The following is a 14,703-nucleotide window of genomic DNA, read 5'->3' on the forward strand; positions in this document are numbered from 1 at the left end:
CTGAGGGGGTAGAGGGTCCCAGGGGCTGAGTTTAGAGCCCTTGTAGGGAAACAGGTCAACAATATTTTGTAACAAGGAAGTATACATTCTAGTTTCAGATCTTTTCAAACAAACAAACAAACGAACCAATTCTCTAAAAATGAACCAAGAGTTTCATTATATGCTCTCCCTCCCCCATTTTCTCCCTCCTCAGTTTTATCATATCACACTTCGCTATGCCTTGCTCAAAATATTTCCAGTTGCTGCCATAGTTTAAAAACCTAGAAGTCTAATCACGATTTCAGACAGAAGAGGCCTTTTCAGCACTTCTAAATAAAATTGGAGACAAAGCTGGAACAACAGAAAAGAAGTATAAGAAACGTATTTATGGGTTAGTACCCAGCCCGGTACTTCAAAGAACTCGGAATTCAAAGTAATTTACAGATCATTTTTCTCCCTACAGCATACAACAGCAGCTGAGGTCAAAGTCACTTAAGCTATGGCAACCTCAAGGAAAGCAATGAGCCATTTTCTGGTACTTTGGATCCTGTGTCCAAAGGGCTTCTGCCTGTATGCTGGGCTGCCTTGTCTCATCTGCTCCCAAACACACCCTCTTCGGCCCATCTTTATGCTGTAAAGCTCTTTTCCCTCATTTAATAAAAAACAAACAACAACCAAAAAAAAAGGAAAGGGGTATGCCAGAGATTGAGAGATGCAATAGGCAATTTCATACAGGGTTGTCTGGTTTTGGTTGGGTTTTTTTTAATTGTAGGCAGTAGTCATACAGAATGTGAAATAGATGTTTATGTCTAACTGTAGATTTTTGAACAGCTTGATAAAACGCTTCAGGACAAATCACATCTGCCATTTTTACAAATACCCTTACTGAAGTCAATGAAACAGCTTTTCAGTAGAACACTGATCATTAGTGTCATGAAAAGTTCACTTTAAAGTAATTCACATAATTACATTTGAATAGATGTTAGCATTTAGCTTCTTAAAACCAATGAACCTCTTTTAATTAATTTCTTCAAAAAGATTAAGAATATTAATCCCTAAACCATATATTACACATTTAAAATAACTACCTCATTAATTTGTGCGTTCTATTGTCTCAGAAGTAAGTCTAATTGTTTCCTGTTATAGATGCAATCACTTTCTAAAACAGTTTGCTTTTGACTTTCTTGAACTGAACTAAATAGGTGATGGATCCTCTACCAAGTTATAACAAGCAGCAGAAGTGGAAGAAGAAGAAAATTAATATTTTCATCATGAGAGTGAAATGCTGAAGAGAATAGGTCTACAGTCTCCCACTATGCTAATAACAAAGACACCACAAAACAAGCTGTGGTATGCTTAGGTGGCTTTCCCTTATAGATTATACTTCCATGGGCAAGAGGCAGCTGCTTATACTCTGCTTATACTCTTCTCCCCCCTGCCCATAAACACAGTGAAACCCTGCAATCCACACCAGATAATATTTCAGAAAGTTGTGCCCGCCTAAATTATAAGTGTACCGCTGTGTAAATTCACTAACTTTGTACAGCCTCATGTGGACTTTGAGCCAAATCTGTACCCAGTATGTAGTAATGAGCAGAAGGTTTAAATATTCAAACACATGAGAACTGCTTTATTTCAGCCAAATTGCATTGCAAATTGAACCGAAGACTGAGTTCCAATTGCAAATGATGAATGTTTTTTCAGTTTCCTTCAAGTTACCAATGTTATGTTTGGTGGGTTCTCATCAACGAAACCGTAACCAAATTGCTGCAGATAATTTAACCTTGCAAATTTTGTCACTACTATTGGGTGCAACTGAAGGTACACTTGCGAAAACTAGTCACACCATCTTACACACTCCTGTTCCTCAAGTCCCACAGTTTAGTAGGAAGACAGATTTTTGTCTTTGATATTGCTCTACATTTCTAAGTCTGCCTTGTATAAATCAAGACAATAAGTCAGTGTCAAATATTTGCAGGTACGCTGATGAAAAGCCTTTCCCTACTTAAGTTTTATTTTCTCACTGATCTCACAGTTTATAATTTGCTTTGTAAGCGTAGTATGGTCTGTCTGGAACTGTTAAGAGCGTTTTGCTTTGGTCTTACATAAAGGAAATAATATACCGTTAATCAAAACTAGTGCTTAAGTATACTAGAGTCAACAGATTTAGAACAGTTCCAAAACAGGACTTCCAGATTTTTTGAAGATAAAGTGATTTACATAGTCTAGTTTTCATACACAGCTTATGGACCCAGTGAAAAAAACTTAACCATTCAACATAATTTGAAGGTGTAAGTAGACATTTGCACTCCCAGAAAATAACAGGATATTTAGTGAAAGGTGTAAGGTCTTCTACTATACAGGAGCCTTCAGAAAATCTTGTTGAAATCTGCTTTCCTCAAGACATCTTACTGACAAGTAAGTACTCAAAGCTACCTCCAAAACCAAATTTTCAGTGACTTGCTGTGACACACAACTCTGGAGCTTTCAGGGTTCAGACACACTCCTAAGATCTTGCCACACACGGGGGAACCATTGTGGTTCTGACTGGTTAGCAACACACACCTCTTTCTAACTCAACGCCAATAACAGAGCTTGACTTGGTCCATGCTATATATGTACACTATATACATACTTAGTCTAAAGACTCCACAAAGGAATCACAGCCCTTGCCAAGGTTTCCTCAGCACACTGACTAGTTTTCTCGTATCTTCAGGCAACGCTTTTTACCTAGAAGCTACCTGAAGCCAAATCAAATCAAAATAAAATGCAAGTAACAAACACACCACATTTATTCACAAACACTGGTAGTTGTATTGTCTGTTTCAGAATTTATAGAAGACACAGGTGAGGAAATAGAAAATCTATGCTAAAATGACTTGTAGATTAAATCAGAAAGGTCTTCCCCATCCTCTACACAGCTGATCTGCCTCCCAAGCACATGGCTGTCAGAGCGCCTGCCACTCTGAATGCCTTTTGCCTGAGGCTGCACCCACTAAAGAGGGTTTCTTCAGGCTATAAAAGCTGGCATACTCTGCCAGATTCCCCTTTTTAAATCCCCCCACAAAATTTAATCCTCCCTGAAATTAGTTTTTTTCTCTTCCTATCCAGATCTGACCATTCTCTTTGTTTAAAATAAGCACAGATTCATTTCCCTGCAGATGCACGTGTTTTACTCAAGCTGTCTTCTCCAATACTTCACTGAACAACTATTCCTCATTCAGCAAGAGCTAAAATTCCCTCTCCCCTGCCTCCTTGATGCCTCAGTATTTACACTTGAGTTTGACCTCTGATTTAGGACTAATTTCCAGCATCCTTTTGTTGGCAATATTTGGGCATGTTGCCTCAATATTTACCTGTATAAGGCTTGGGAAGATGTCAGAAGCAGACACCCAAAAGCTAGCACTTCACAAGCAGTCATCTGAACCAGTAAAGACTTAAATCACTTCACAGCACCAATCATTTCTGACTAACAAGGTCTAAAGACGATAAAAAGGATGTAACAATCACATTGCTTTGCCATAAAACAAGTTACCCAAGTATCTACTTATATCTCAAAAGACAATCTCTAACAGAAACAGCAGCATAACAGTAACATCATCAAGCTAAAAACACAAACATGCTTAGAAGGAAGAATGTTAAACAAAATCTGAAAATACAGATTATATTCAGAATTAGCAAAAGATAACCAGCCAAGCTACAAAACCAATGCAGATTAATATACCATTAATACAAGGGCATGAAAAAGTTAAGACGCTCAGTAGCAGTTAAAATAACCTAGTCATTTTATAAAGACAAATGTAAAGAGAATTCAGAGAAAAATTAAAGTCTATCTACCTTCTGTACTTTCGTAGTGTTAAAAATACTCCGTTTTCTGCTTTTAGATAAGACATTAACATTTTCCTCAGGAACAGTCAATAATACTAACAAAATACAAATCTTTATAATAGAAACGTAAAGTTTTAAAGAATAACTTCTAATGAACAAAATGGCCCACAGTGTCAGTGGGAAAAGTGTAATTCTATTGTAACTGAGTAATTCCAGTATAAATTCTAGTGTAACCAAGACACTAAAATTGTGGGAAAAAATAAACATCACTTTTTAAGATCTTTTTCTATATGCGATGTTATAAGTAGGGTAAACATCACATTGACATTTTTTGCAAATGAGAACCATAGTGTTCAGTCACTTTGAAATTACAGTTCATACACTGTTGACTGCGACCACTGCCTGTTTTCTAACTTATGTCTACTTCTTGTTAGCAAAGACTACCTTTGAAAAGTTTTGATTTTTAAAGTCTCACGCTTAACAGCCTGAAGTTACATGTAATTAAAAACTGTTAGTAAAGTTTAATTGTCACTATTTTAATTTTGCAGTATTTTGCCCTTAAATGTTATTTTCTTGTTTAAAATTTTAAATCAATTTTAATAAACATTTTAAAATGGTTGATCCAAATTTCAATCACTAATGGGTCATCAACATCATCTTTAACACTGAGAGGCACAAAAGGTACCTAATTTTAGATCATCAACTGTGGGAAGGATGTCATCTTTCCTGCTGTATCCAGTTTTTGTCCTATTTCCACCTACCACATGACATAACCAGATACTTCCCATTAAAGAGTATTTCTGCCAGTACTGCTGCAGAAAGTAGTCACTGGCATTCACTGTTTGCTAGGATAATGTGCTTCTCTACTCGTAGTAAATAGCAGAGCTACTACAATTAAGACACACTAAGCTACATGAAGGGGTTTAGTCTAAGGTTTTATGACCACATTAAGTAAATTTAAAGTGGGCTGCCACTAAAAGGCAGGTTTCTCCCCTGGCTACAATTCCTGCCCCCTCATCCTCTCCCTGGTGTTGGCAGTAATGCCTGTGGGGTATTTTTTTTGTTTGGGTTGGTTTTTCTTTCATTTATTTTTATGTTTTGTAGAGTGGAAATGAAAGAAGAAAATGCATGGCCAATGACAGACATGAGAAAGGCCTTTTTGCAATAGCTCTCCCAATGTACTAGCTTAAGTGACAGTCTTGGGCTGATTATGCTGGTTTCATTAATCAGTTTTAATTCCACTACAAAGGGAACTGACAAGCAAAGAAGTTGTTCACAAAGGTGTGTTTTTTCCTGAAGTTACATATTTTAAGTGAAAGCCTTTAAAACTCCAAAACAGCATTTAATTCTTTCTCTACATAATTAAATTGGTTGAACTTCACACAAAGATAACTTCTTGAAGACTGTGGTACATTTACCAATACCAATTAGATCCATAATAGCCCCCTGAGTATTAAACAATTATTCCCATTTCACAGGAGGAACAAACTATACAGAAACATAGAAACAACCTTAAAATCCTAAGTTACCTTTAACAGTGGCATGAAAAAATTAACTACGTTACAGCTATAAGGTCACTCCTCTTGTACCACACAGTTAACATACAGGGAACAACCACTTCAGTCTGTTCTTTTGTCTCTAGAAATCCAAATAATGTACAAAAGACTGAATTACAAGATTTATAGATTCTGGTATTTCTCATATAGAATAATTGACCATTTTAAAAGTACCCTGAAAATTGAAATAGACATCAAAATTTAAACTGTTCCCATAAACAACACTGTATACAGACTCCTCATCTTCCACTTTCTGTTGTTCTGCTGGTTAACAGCATTTCTGCTAACAATTTCTGAAGACACACAGTAGGAAGCTGTCAGTGCAAACACTGCCTTGATTTCTTCTAAAAGATTTTCCCAAAGTCTTCTATAAGGCTTTTTGTTTTATATGCCTGTGTGTTTGTAAAACATATAAATACATGCAAACATTTTCACCCTGATGTTTCAGAGATTGAAATTTCATAGGTTCTTAGCAGCTGCTGCATACTTTAATCTTTTAGTGTTGCAGTTGAAAAGTGCAAGTTTTAACATTGTTCTGATTTTTTCTGCTCCAAGAAATTTTAACTGTATCACCTTGTTCAAAGCCTCTACTGATTCACAATCCTGTATAACAGCAGTTTTTTAACAACTCAGCCAAAAGCATGAACTATTTTCCCTTGTGAAAGCATTAGAAACCTAATTACTTGCTCAGAAATAAGCACTAGGAAACCTGTGTCTTTTACTGCATACACAAAATTGTACCAAACAATTTTTTCATAACTGTAGAAATTTACCAAATAACCTTGATATCCGATATGAATTACAGAGTGCAAGCAAGCTGTAAACACACACACACAAAATGGTACAAAAGTTGTTTCTGTATTTGTTCATTAAAATATTTATTTGGCTCTTATTTTAGTAGTAGATGAAAATGTCCGAGAGTGCAAATCACTGAACTAACCAGCTGCAATTGGTAGTAAGAACTATATTAGGGAAACATATTTGCAAATTCATCCTTTAGAATATCTAAATTATCTAAATTTATTATCTAAAGAATAATAAGAATAATAAATAATAAGAAGAATATTTCTCTACTAGGATAACCAAAACATGACTTTAAAATAAAAAATAAATTAAAAATAAAAAGCCAAGAGGCATGGTAGTCCATATTATAAAAGTTTAATAAATTAAAAGATGTCATTTTATGACAATTGATGGTAACAGCAGCAACTCTCCTGGAGATCAAATCACACAATATTGGTGGTTTACATAATGATCTAGTAAGAATAAGCTTAAAAGGAAAGCAATCAAGATTTCAGAGTCCCCTCAAAAAGCAAGCGAGAGGCTTACAGTAATGCCGGAAAGAATGCCATCAACTCCCGTGCAGAAGTAACAGCCAAGGCTCACATTTGTAAGGTTATATTCGCATGCAGAGTTAACTACAAGAACTAACTTAACCTGGTGTTACTTCGAAAGCTATAAAGCCTCTCAAAAGAGGAATACTGGATATTTGAAGTAGAAGTGTGTGCAAAAGGCAGGACTAGGGAAGTTACAAGCCTAACATACATGCCTGGATCGGCAGTTCCCAAGCTAGAGGTTGTAACCCCAAGAGGGGTCATCACTTAATAAAAAGTCAATTGTTTATGCTGGCATTAGGAATTTTTATCTTGACAGAGGTGAACCTTGTAGATGGAAGGAAGGTCACAACCAGGAAGATTTGGGAAGCACTGACCTAGATAATTACAGACAACTACTCTCTCCTTCAGCAAAGAAAAGGGACAAAATGTTTCTTATAGTCCATGAAGAAAACAGGTGAAAGCTTCAAGTTTAGCAGACACTTTCAAGTCTAAATAATTTTGACAGAAAACACAAGTTAGTCACAGGACTGGCACATGCTGTTAAAACAGCACTGGACTTCAGTTGTTCAACTTGCTCCTAGAGGGCTAGCCCAGACCATACTGGGGGGGAAAGCAAAGGGCGCTACTTTTTTTTTTTTTTACACTTATATTTCATTAAAAATACGTATCTGTAGTGCACGGTGACAGCCGTCCAGTGGCATCTCATACTCTGTCCTATAATAACAGAGCTTGACAAGAGTGAAAACATTGGATAACAGATATATACATGATCCAGATAGGTATAGAGATAGGAGCTATACTTCAGCTTCATGTTAAAAGAAACAAAAAACCCAAACAAAACCAAAATATGTATTTAGAACTTTTCCAGGCTATGCAGGAGAGCAGCAAGAACAGATATCCAAATGACTATTATCTCCGTTAGGCTGTTCTGTAGAACAGAGTGCTTATGAGTTAAGTGGAGCAACACATAAGGCTGTTCTACTTCATACTGTGACTATATATTGAAGATTAGTCTTTCTTCCCACTTATTTCCTTGTGGGAAAAAATAACTGAGCCAATCACTAACTTGCTGGAAAATTGCTGATACTGCAAACTTAAAAACTAATGAAAATACCGGCCACAAATGTGAAGATCAGAAAGGCAGCCTCCTCAAATGGAAGGATCACAACAGTAATGCATGTCAACCAAATTAAATTGCCTAGATAAGAGTGAATGCTTTTTTGCCATCACATCACTATGTCATCATTGATGTGAGCAACCAATGATCAGTAGGGTCATTCTTAATAAGTTACCAAGGGTTAACACATCAATTTATATTGCTGGCACTCTCATAAGTCTCAGCATGTTTACTCTGGCATACTGGCTGATTAAAACTACACGGTTTAAGGGACCTCTCCCTTCAGACATACCTCTTGCCCCAGTCCCAGGGTTTATTGCCTCTCTGAAAGACGTTTGATTGGGAGGATTCTGGAAGTGCTGCAGTTTCCACTGTGGCACATTAAAGAACAGCTCATCTTCCACTAAGCTGTCCCTCCTGTGCAGGTATTGACATCCAGGGCAGTATATTCAGTTGTTAGTCACATAAGGTCATCTCCAAGAAGCAGAAGACTTTGCACTTTCAAAGTCATTTCTCTGTATGAAAGGCTTTAAAATAAGGGTGCAAACGCTTGCATAACTGCTAACTAATCTAGGCCTCATTTGACAAGAGGATTTTATTGGGAAACCAGGTGCAGCTTTTATATGCACAACATTACAAAATTCTATCAAATTTTTTAAAAGTGCCCCCTTTCTTTTTGGTAATACATTTTCTTTGTAAATATGCTGACAGTCTAAGAAGTTGGCATACATCATTTGTAACACATAAAAAATAAAAATAAAAACAAAAACACCCCCCCACATACACTCTTTAAACCTAAAAATACTCCCAGAACAAGTTACCTTTAAATGAAAGAGAATGTTAACACTTCCACAACCACTACTAAGAAAAAAAAAAACCAAAATATATTAAAAAAAGAAAAGTAAAAGTTGTATGGGAGTCAAAATAACAAAGTAATAAATTTTCATAAACCTTCCCTGGCATAATACCAGTACTGTAACACTTTTCCTCTGCTTTTCTTTTTATAAATAGGCAAAACCTTTGAACAGAAGGACAAAAGAAACACATCCAAATACACTGACATCATTCACCAATAAGCTCTTTAAAGGGATATTTAAGCAAACCAGACCAGAATGATACCTCCTGCCCCAAAAATACCCATTTAAGTATACTACATTTTTTAATTAAGCACTTCATATCAGAAATTCAGTCAGGGTTCTGACCACCATTGATGAAGCACATGAAGTGTATTAAAGAACTTCACTAATCAAAGCAGCAGCTGCAGCATCTCTTACCCTTGTCCAATAACATATCCCAAGAGATTTCTATTTGGACCATTTTCAAATATCTTTATTACACTGCAAGCCGGAGCAGAAATAGTGCAAATGAGCTTTTCGGTGTATCAGTCGATTGCATGGCCACACTTCAACAAGATGCATGCACCTATTTCCACAAAATGGCTCCTCAAAGCCATTCCAGTTTACCAAGGTAGTCCTTTATTTGAAAAAACAACATTAAAAAGAGGCAGAGAAAAGTTATGAGCTAAATAATTTACATTTACACCACTTGAAATTTCACTTTTTTTTAACCCTCCCCCCTGAATACCAAGAACTATAGACTGTTTTACAAACAAGACCTGAAAAATAAGTCACTCACAGCCATCAATTCTTTCAGTGGAAGGAAATAAAATGCTTTAATATTCTGCAACTTAAGACTATAGATCAAAGTAAGTACCATAGCAAAAAGTCTTATTTATTCATTTATCTTAAAGTTTCACACTGCAAACACGCATAAAAGAAAAAAATCTCTGGAACAGGCAAAGTTATGTGAATCAGTGGCACTGGATTGTTGAAACGCTCATGAAAGTGTCTTAAAAGACAAGACACTGTAACAGTAATTCCATTCCTATCTCCCCCAAACAATTATAGTTTCATAGACATTCCTCACACTACAAAAAATTCTCCAGAGCTAAAATGTTTGTCAAGTGAAGCTGTGTGTCAACTTTCAGGCTGGAACGTACTTCTGGTCTAGCAAGATCTTAGAAATAAGATTTAGTTTGCGTTTTCATTTGCTTTTTAAAGGATATCCTCCTTTATTACAACATAACACAAATAAAGCTGTGGGAGCATGTATTTTTCTAACACAGTTATTAGACTTGATGCTGCTTCTAAAACTATGTAATGAAAAAGAAGTATTTTCTTGAATACAAACTGCATTGAATGCCAGAGTGGAGACCAATCACAAGGGAGAATCATTCCATGTTTATACAGAGAGGGGTAAGTCATCCACCTTAAAAGTCTCTGTTTTCCTGTTCATCTGATATTTGCCAACATCCCTGTCATGGGAACAGCTAATGTTCCCATCCCAGTCCCCAGCATAACACCACATAGAAAAAAAAATGCACATTCAGCAAAAAAATATCTTTCCTTAGTTAAGGCTGTGGGAAGTTTTCATAAGCACCATAAAGACTCCACATCACAAGGTGAACAAAGATGTTGTCAGAACTGCAAGCCTGCCTCATGGGTTCTTCTTAGCAACACCCCAGTTAGCAGCCACAGCCTCACTGAGGGGTTCTGCGGCCTAAACGCTTGTGACCTAACATAGCACAGAGATAAAGCTCCTGCTGAACCATCCCCTCTCAGCTCACACCACTCGGCTCCTCTGACAAAGGCCCTGTGTCATTGCAAGCCACATTGCTGGAGAAGAGGGCGGGGTGAAAGAAGAGAAGGGAGGCACACAGGAAAAAAAAAATGCGGTCTACAAAATAGATGCAACCTACAGTCCGTGACATTCAGTCCTTCACCGTCTCCTCATAAGATAAAACAGCTGTACCATCTGCCTGCAGCCAAAACCACCAGCAGTTTTGAGAAGGTAAAAAGCTGGAATGAAAATCTCAGCTGCCCTCCTGGCTCTTTAATAACGATCACTGTCAGCAGACTAAATAAAACACCCAGACACCCCAGTACCCTAAGCATCTTATTGTAAGTCTGATTAATTACAAAGCATCTACAAGTAACAGCAAAAAGACACAAACCCATGAATAAAAATAAATGAGCCAAAGGCCACACTGAAATACATGAAGCATGATTCGGATTTGCTAACCCTACCGATTCAAAACAAGAAGGTAGCACCAATACTTCACCCTCCATCTTCATTAGCACCTCACCACCCTCCGGACCAGCTCCACTTGCACCATTATTTGAAATAAATTAGATCGATTTAAAACAAGTACACCGCCTTAATACCAGCTGGCCCCATACCCCAAATTTTTCACTCTGCATCCGCATCCACTCTTCTCCACCCCAGCCCTCATCCTCCCCTTGCCATTCCCCGTTTGCCCCCCAACCCCATCCTCCTCCTCCCCTCAGGCCCCTACTTCCACTATGCCCCCTCCCTCGAGGGCCTCCTCCACCTCCACCTCCTCCTCCCCACTCCCTCGCCCCTACCCCCGTCCCTCCCTCAGCTCGGGGGGCCGCGGGCCCGGCTCACCTCCAGCTCGGTGTCGCCGGGCTCGGCCACCCCAATGATCTCGCTGGGCAGCTCGGCCAGGTCGGTGACCCGGATCAGCCCGTCGTGCAGGAAGATGGTCTCCTCCTTCACCGACAGCCACTGGGCCGAGTCGGTGGCCGCCGCCGCCGCTGAGGCGCCCGCCGGAGACCCCATGGCACGGCCGGCAGGGGGGCTCCGCAGGGCTGAGGCGAGGCGGGTCCCGCTACCCCCCCATGGCGGGGGCAGGGCGGGGGCAGGGGGGTCTCCAGCAGCCTGGGTGCCGGACAGCCGGAGCGCGGTGGGCAGCAGCGAGGAGCGGCGCGCTGCCACCGCGGCGCCAGCGGACCGGGGACCTCCGTGAGCCGCCGTGCCCGCCCGCAGCCACCACGTCCCGCTCCCTCCTCACACACACAGGTGACAGCGCGACGCCATGTTGGGGGCTGAGGCGGGCCCGGCATGCACTGCGCGAGGAACAATACACCCTCCCCCCTCCCAGCCCCGAGGGGCCCCGCCCCCGATCCCGCCCCCCGCCCCTCGCTGCCGCCCCCCGGGCTCGGGCGACGCCCCCGACGCTCCGCCCCCAAGGGCAGCTCCCACCGGCCGGCGCCGCGCCCCGTACCGTGCGCGCTCCTCTCAGCGCCTCACCCCCGCCCCGCACCGTGCGCGCTCCCTTCACCGCCTCTCTCCGCACCGTGCGCGCTCCCCTCACCGCCTCAACCCCTCCCCGCGCCGTGCGCGCTCCCCTCACCGCCTCAACTTCTCACTCCCGCCCCGCATCGTGCGCGCTCCCCACACCGCCTCTCCCCGCACCAGCGCGCTCCCCTCACCGCCTCACCCTGCACCGTGCGCGCTCCCCTCACCGCCTCGCCTTTCCCCGCCCCATGCGCGCTCCCCTCACGCCTCACCCCGCACCGTGCGCGCTCCCCTCACGCCTCACCTTCCTGCCCCCGAAGGACCCTTTCTCCAGCCCCTGGGCCGAGAGCTGCCCCCTCAGCTCCTCACCCCGATGGTGAGGCCGCTCTCCTCAGGGCTTCCTTCTTCAGCCTCACCTTGGTTAGTCAGGACCCCTCCGAAACCACCCTTCTCTCTCAAGGACTGATCCCTCTTGGTGCTTTCGTTCCCCACAGGGTTGCTTCTCCCCTCCCAGGAGACGAGGGGTTCCTTCCTTTTTTTGTCTGTCCCCCTCTCCTTCCAGAATGACCTCCCTTTCTCCCTTCCCCTCCCTCGTCCACCCCTCCATCAGCTTCTCGAAGGAATCCTGTCACCTCACAGGCAGCCTTTTCCTGAAGGACCTGAGAGCAAGCAGGTATATCCCTTCAAATCCATACCTCCAGATTTATCTGTGTCACAAGAGGATGCCAGAGGGTGTGAAGCAAAGGGTTGGCAACACCACAGTATATGTGGGAAAAAGGAGATCCAAGGAAAAAAGGACCCTTTTCCCTGGTTGTATCTTTTGGGCAGCATCACGTAACCTACCCCGTTTCCCGGTGGTCCCATTCCACACCCTGTTGCCTCAGGCCTCAGCCCGGTCCTGTTCAGAGAGGCCCCAAGTGTCACAGGCAGCTGTACCTGACTGTTCGGCAAAGTACTTGCTTATGAGACAAATCATGTTAATGAGAAAGACATGATGATAAATGTTAAATATTTTTAGGGTGTAATTACTGTGGGGATTCCCGTTGCAAGTGACTGCTTTTCATGAAACAGTGACTGTACACATCTGGACAGAGATGGAGCGCTACATACTTATTTACTTGTTTGATCAGATTAAATTATTTAATATATTAGTGCATGGTAACAAATATGCTGTGGTATTGGAGGAAAAGCATATTCAAAGCTGTAGTAAAATGAGATCTACCACCAGTGCTTTATGTCCTGTTCAGTCTGGTTGGAAAGAAGCACATTTTCCCTGTAATGGACCATTACTCAACTTAGGGCCCACACCAAGTGTCTTCATATCACTGATTCAGCAGCATAAGCATTCACACAATTGCAGAGTTTGTCTTTGAGGCCAGTTCAGACCACGTAAGATTCAGGTAAGTTCATGCAAGCAGTTGTTTACAAATCTGTGTGATAGCTCAGTGCACTGTATTTGGTAGGGTATCACTGCCATTCATGTATTGGACAGCAGAAGAGTCTCCAGGCTTGGCTTTATTTCAGAAATAGATATTAATTTGCCTCTGTGCTAGAGAGTGTCATTTTTGAGCAGGGAGAGTATGGAGAGTTTGTATCATTTTTGTAAGGGAGAGACTGCTCATAAGCATCTGTTATTTTCGGTCAAGACACGTCACAGAGAGCAATGGCTGCAGATGGACATATCCACAGATATGAAATCCACCCTGATCCTCCCACGGGAGCTGTGCTAGTGCTCAGAAGAGAGAGAATGCTGAGATTTGAAGATTTTATGGCAGGTGGGACGTGGCAGCTGAGTTCTGGCAGTTGAGATAAGCTGCGCTCCCAAGGTTTCCTTGAAGGAATGGGAAAGCTGCTGAGGTTAGATTAGTCACAATATTTCATGCAAGATAGTGACTAGTGTTATTGTTTTGTTGCCAGAGTAGGAGTTTTACATTGTTTTCATTCATTCATATGAGACAGGAATAGAGAAAAAGGAACACAAAGCATGTTTGCATTTTAGTGGGAGTAACACTGAAAAAATTCTGTCTTCAGATTTTGTACTGCCATGGTACTAGTTGAATACCTTCCACAAAATCAATACAAATAGCAGAGCTGGGAGTAAAACAGGATGTTCACTTCACAAGCAATACTCATGCCAGGAAGGCTTGTCAAACAGAAAGGATTTGCACTGTTTTGTAGAGGTGGACAAGTTCTGGATATATCTGTTGTTCTCCAAAGGCCTGTTTCCTAAGCTGGGTAACCCCAGGCTGAAAATTCTTTGTCTCCAGCTCTCACGTGCTCTTTCCAAGGCCTTCTGGACTGCTTTATCCCAAGAGGAATATGGTTGCCACAGTAGCTCCCAGATGGAGAATCAGAGTTTGATATAGCTGTCGATTCAACCCACTAATTGCTTTGAAATATAAACCAAGGCCTTATATTTGAATAAGGAGCTGACTCAGAGCTAGAAGAGAGGTACGTGTAACTCTGGATGCACTCATACCAGGCTAAGCACAGAAGGAGGTGCATGGCTAAATTATATACCAGCCAGAGGCTGTGTTTTGTCATTTGACTGTGGGCTGGTGAACAATTCCTCACAGCAAGGATCCTGATACACAGGTTTCTCTGTGGTAAGTAACTTGAGCTGCCCCTGAGTGAAAAGCAGGCCACTTAACTGTGAACTGGAGATTCTGCATACATATTAGAAATCCCTTTTAGCAGTATTTCTCTGAAGACATCCCAAGCTGAACAGAGGGAATGTTTACCATTTTATAGTTATTTATTTGCTTATGTGGAGTTCCTCTGAACT

General features: G+C 41.3%; 1 protein-coding gene across 4 annotated transcripts in view; it reads right to left on the reverse strand.

Annotated features, from left to right (window-relative positions):
* HECTD4 (HECT domain E3 ubiquitin protein ligase 4) overlaps nucleotides 1-11,735 on the reverse strand; it is a 77,852-nt gene extending 66,117 nt beyond the window's left edge. For 2 of the 4 annotated variants that reach the window (XM_056329848.1, XM_056329838.1), the window contains exon 1: nucleotides 11,286-11,735. In XM_056329848.1, coding sequence (XP_056185823.1) covers nucleotides 11,286-11,459 — 174 coding nt within the window. In that variant the 5' untranslated portion in view covers nucleotides 11,460-11,735. The remainder of the gene's footprint in view (nucleotides 1-11,285) is intronic. The other 2 variants (XM_056329860.1, XM_056329854.1) reach the window with 1 other exon arrangement.
* Between the last annotated feature and the right edge of the window lie 2,968 nt (nucleotides 11,736-14,703).

Source organism: Falco biarmicus, chromosome 1 (genome assembly GCF_023638135.1).
Source record: "Falco biarmicus isolate bFalBia1 chromosome 1, bFalBia1.pri, whole genome shotgun sequence".
NCBI lineage: Eukaryota > Metazoa > Chordata > Aves > Falconiformes > Falconidae > Falco > Falco biarmicus.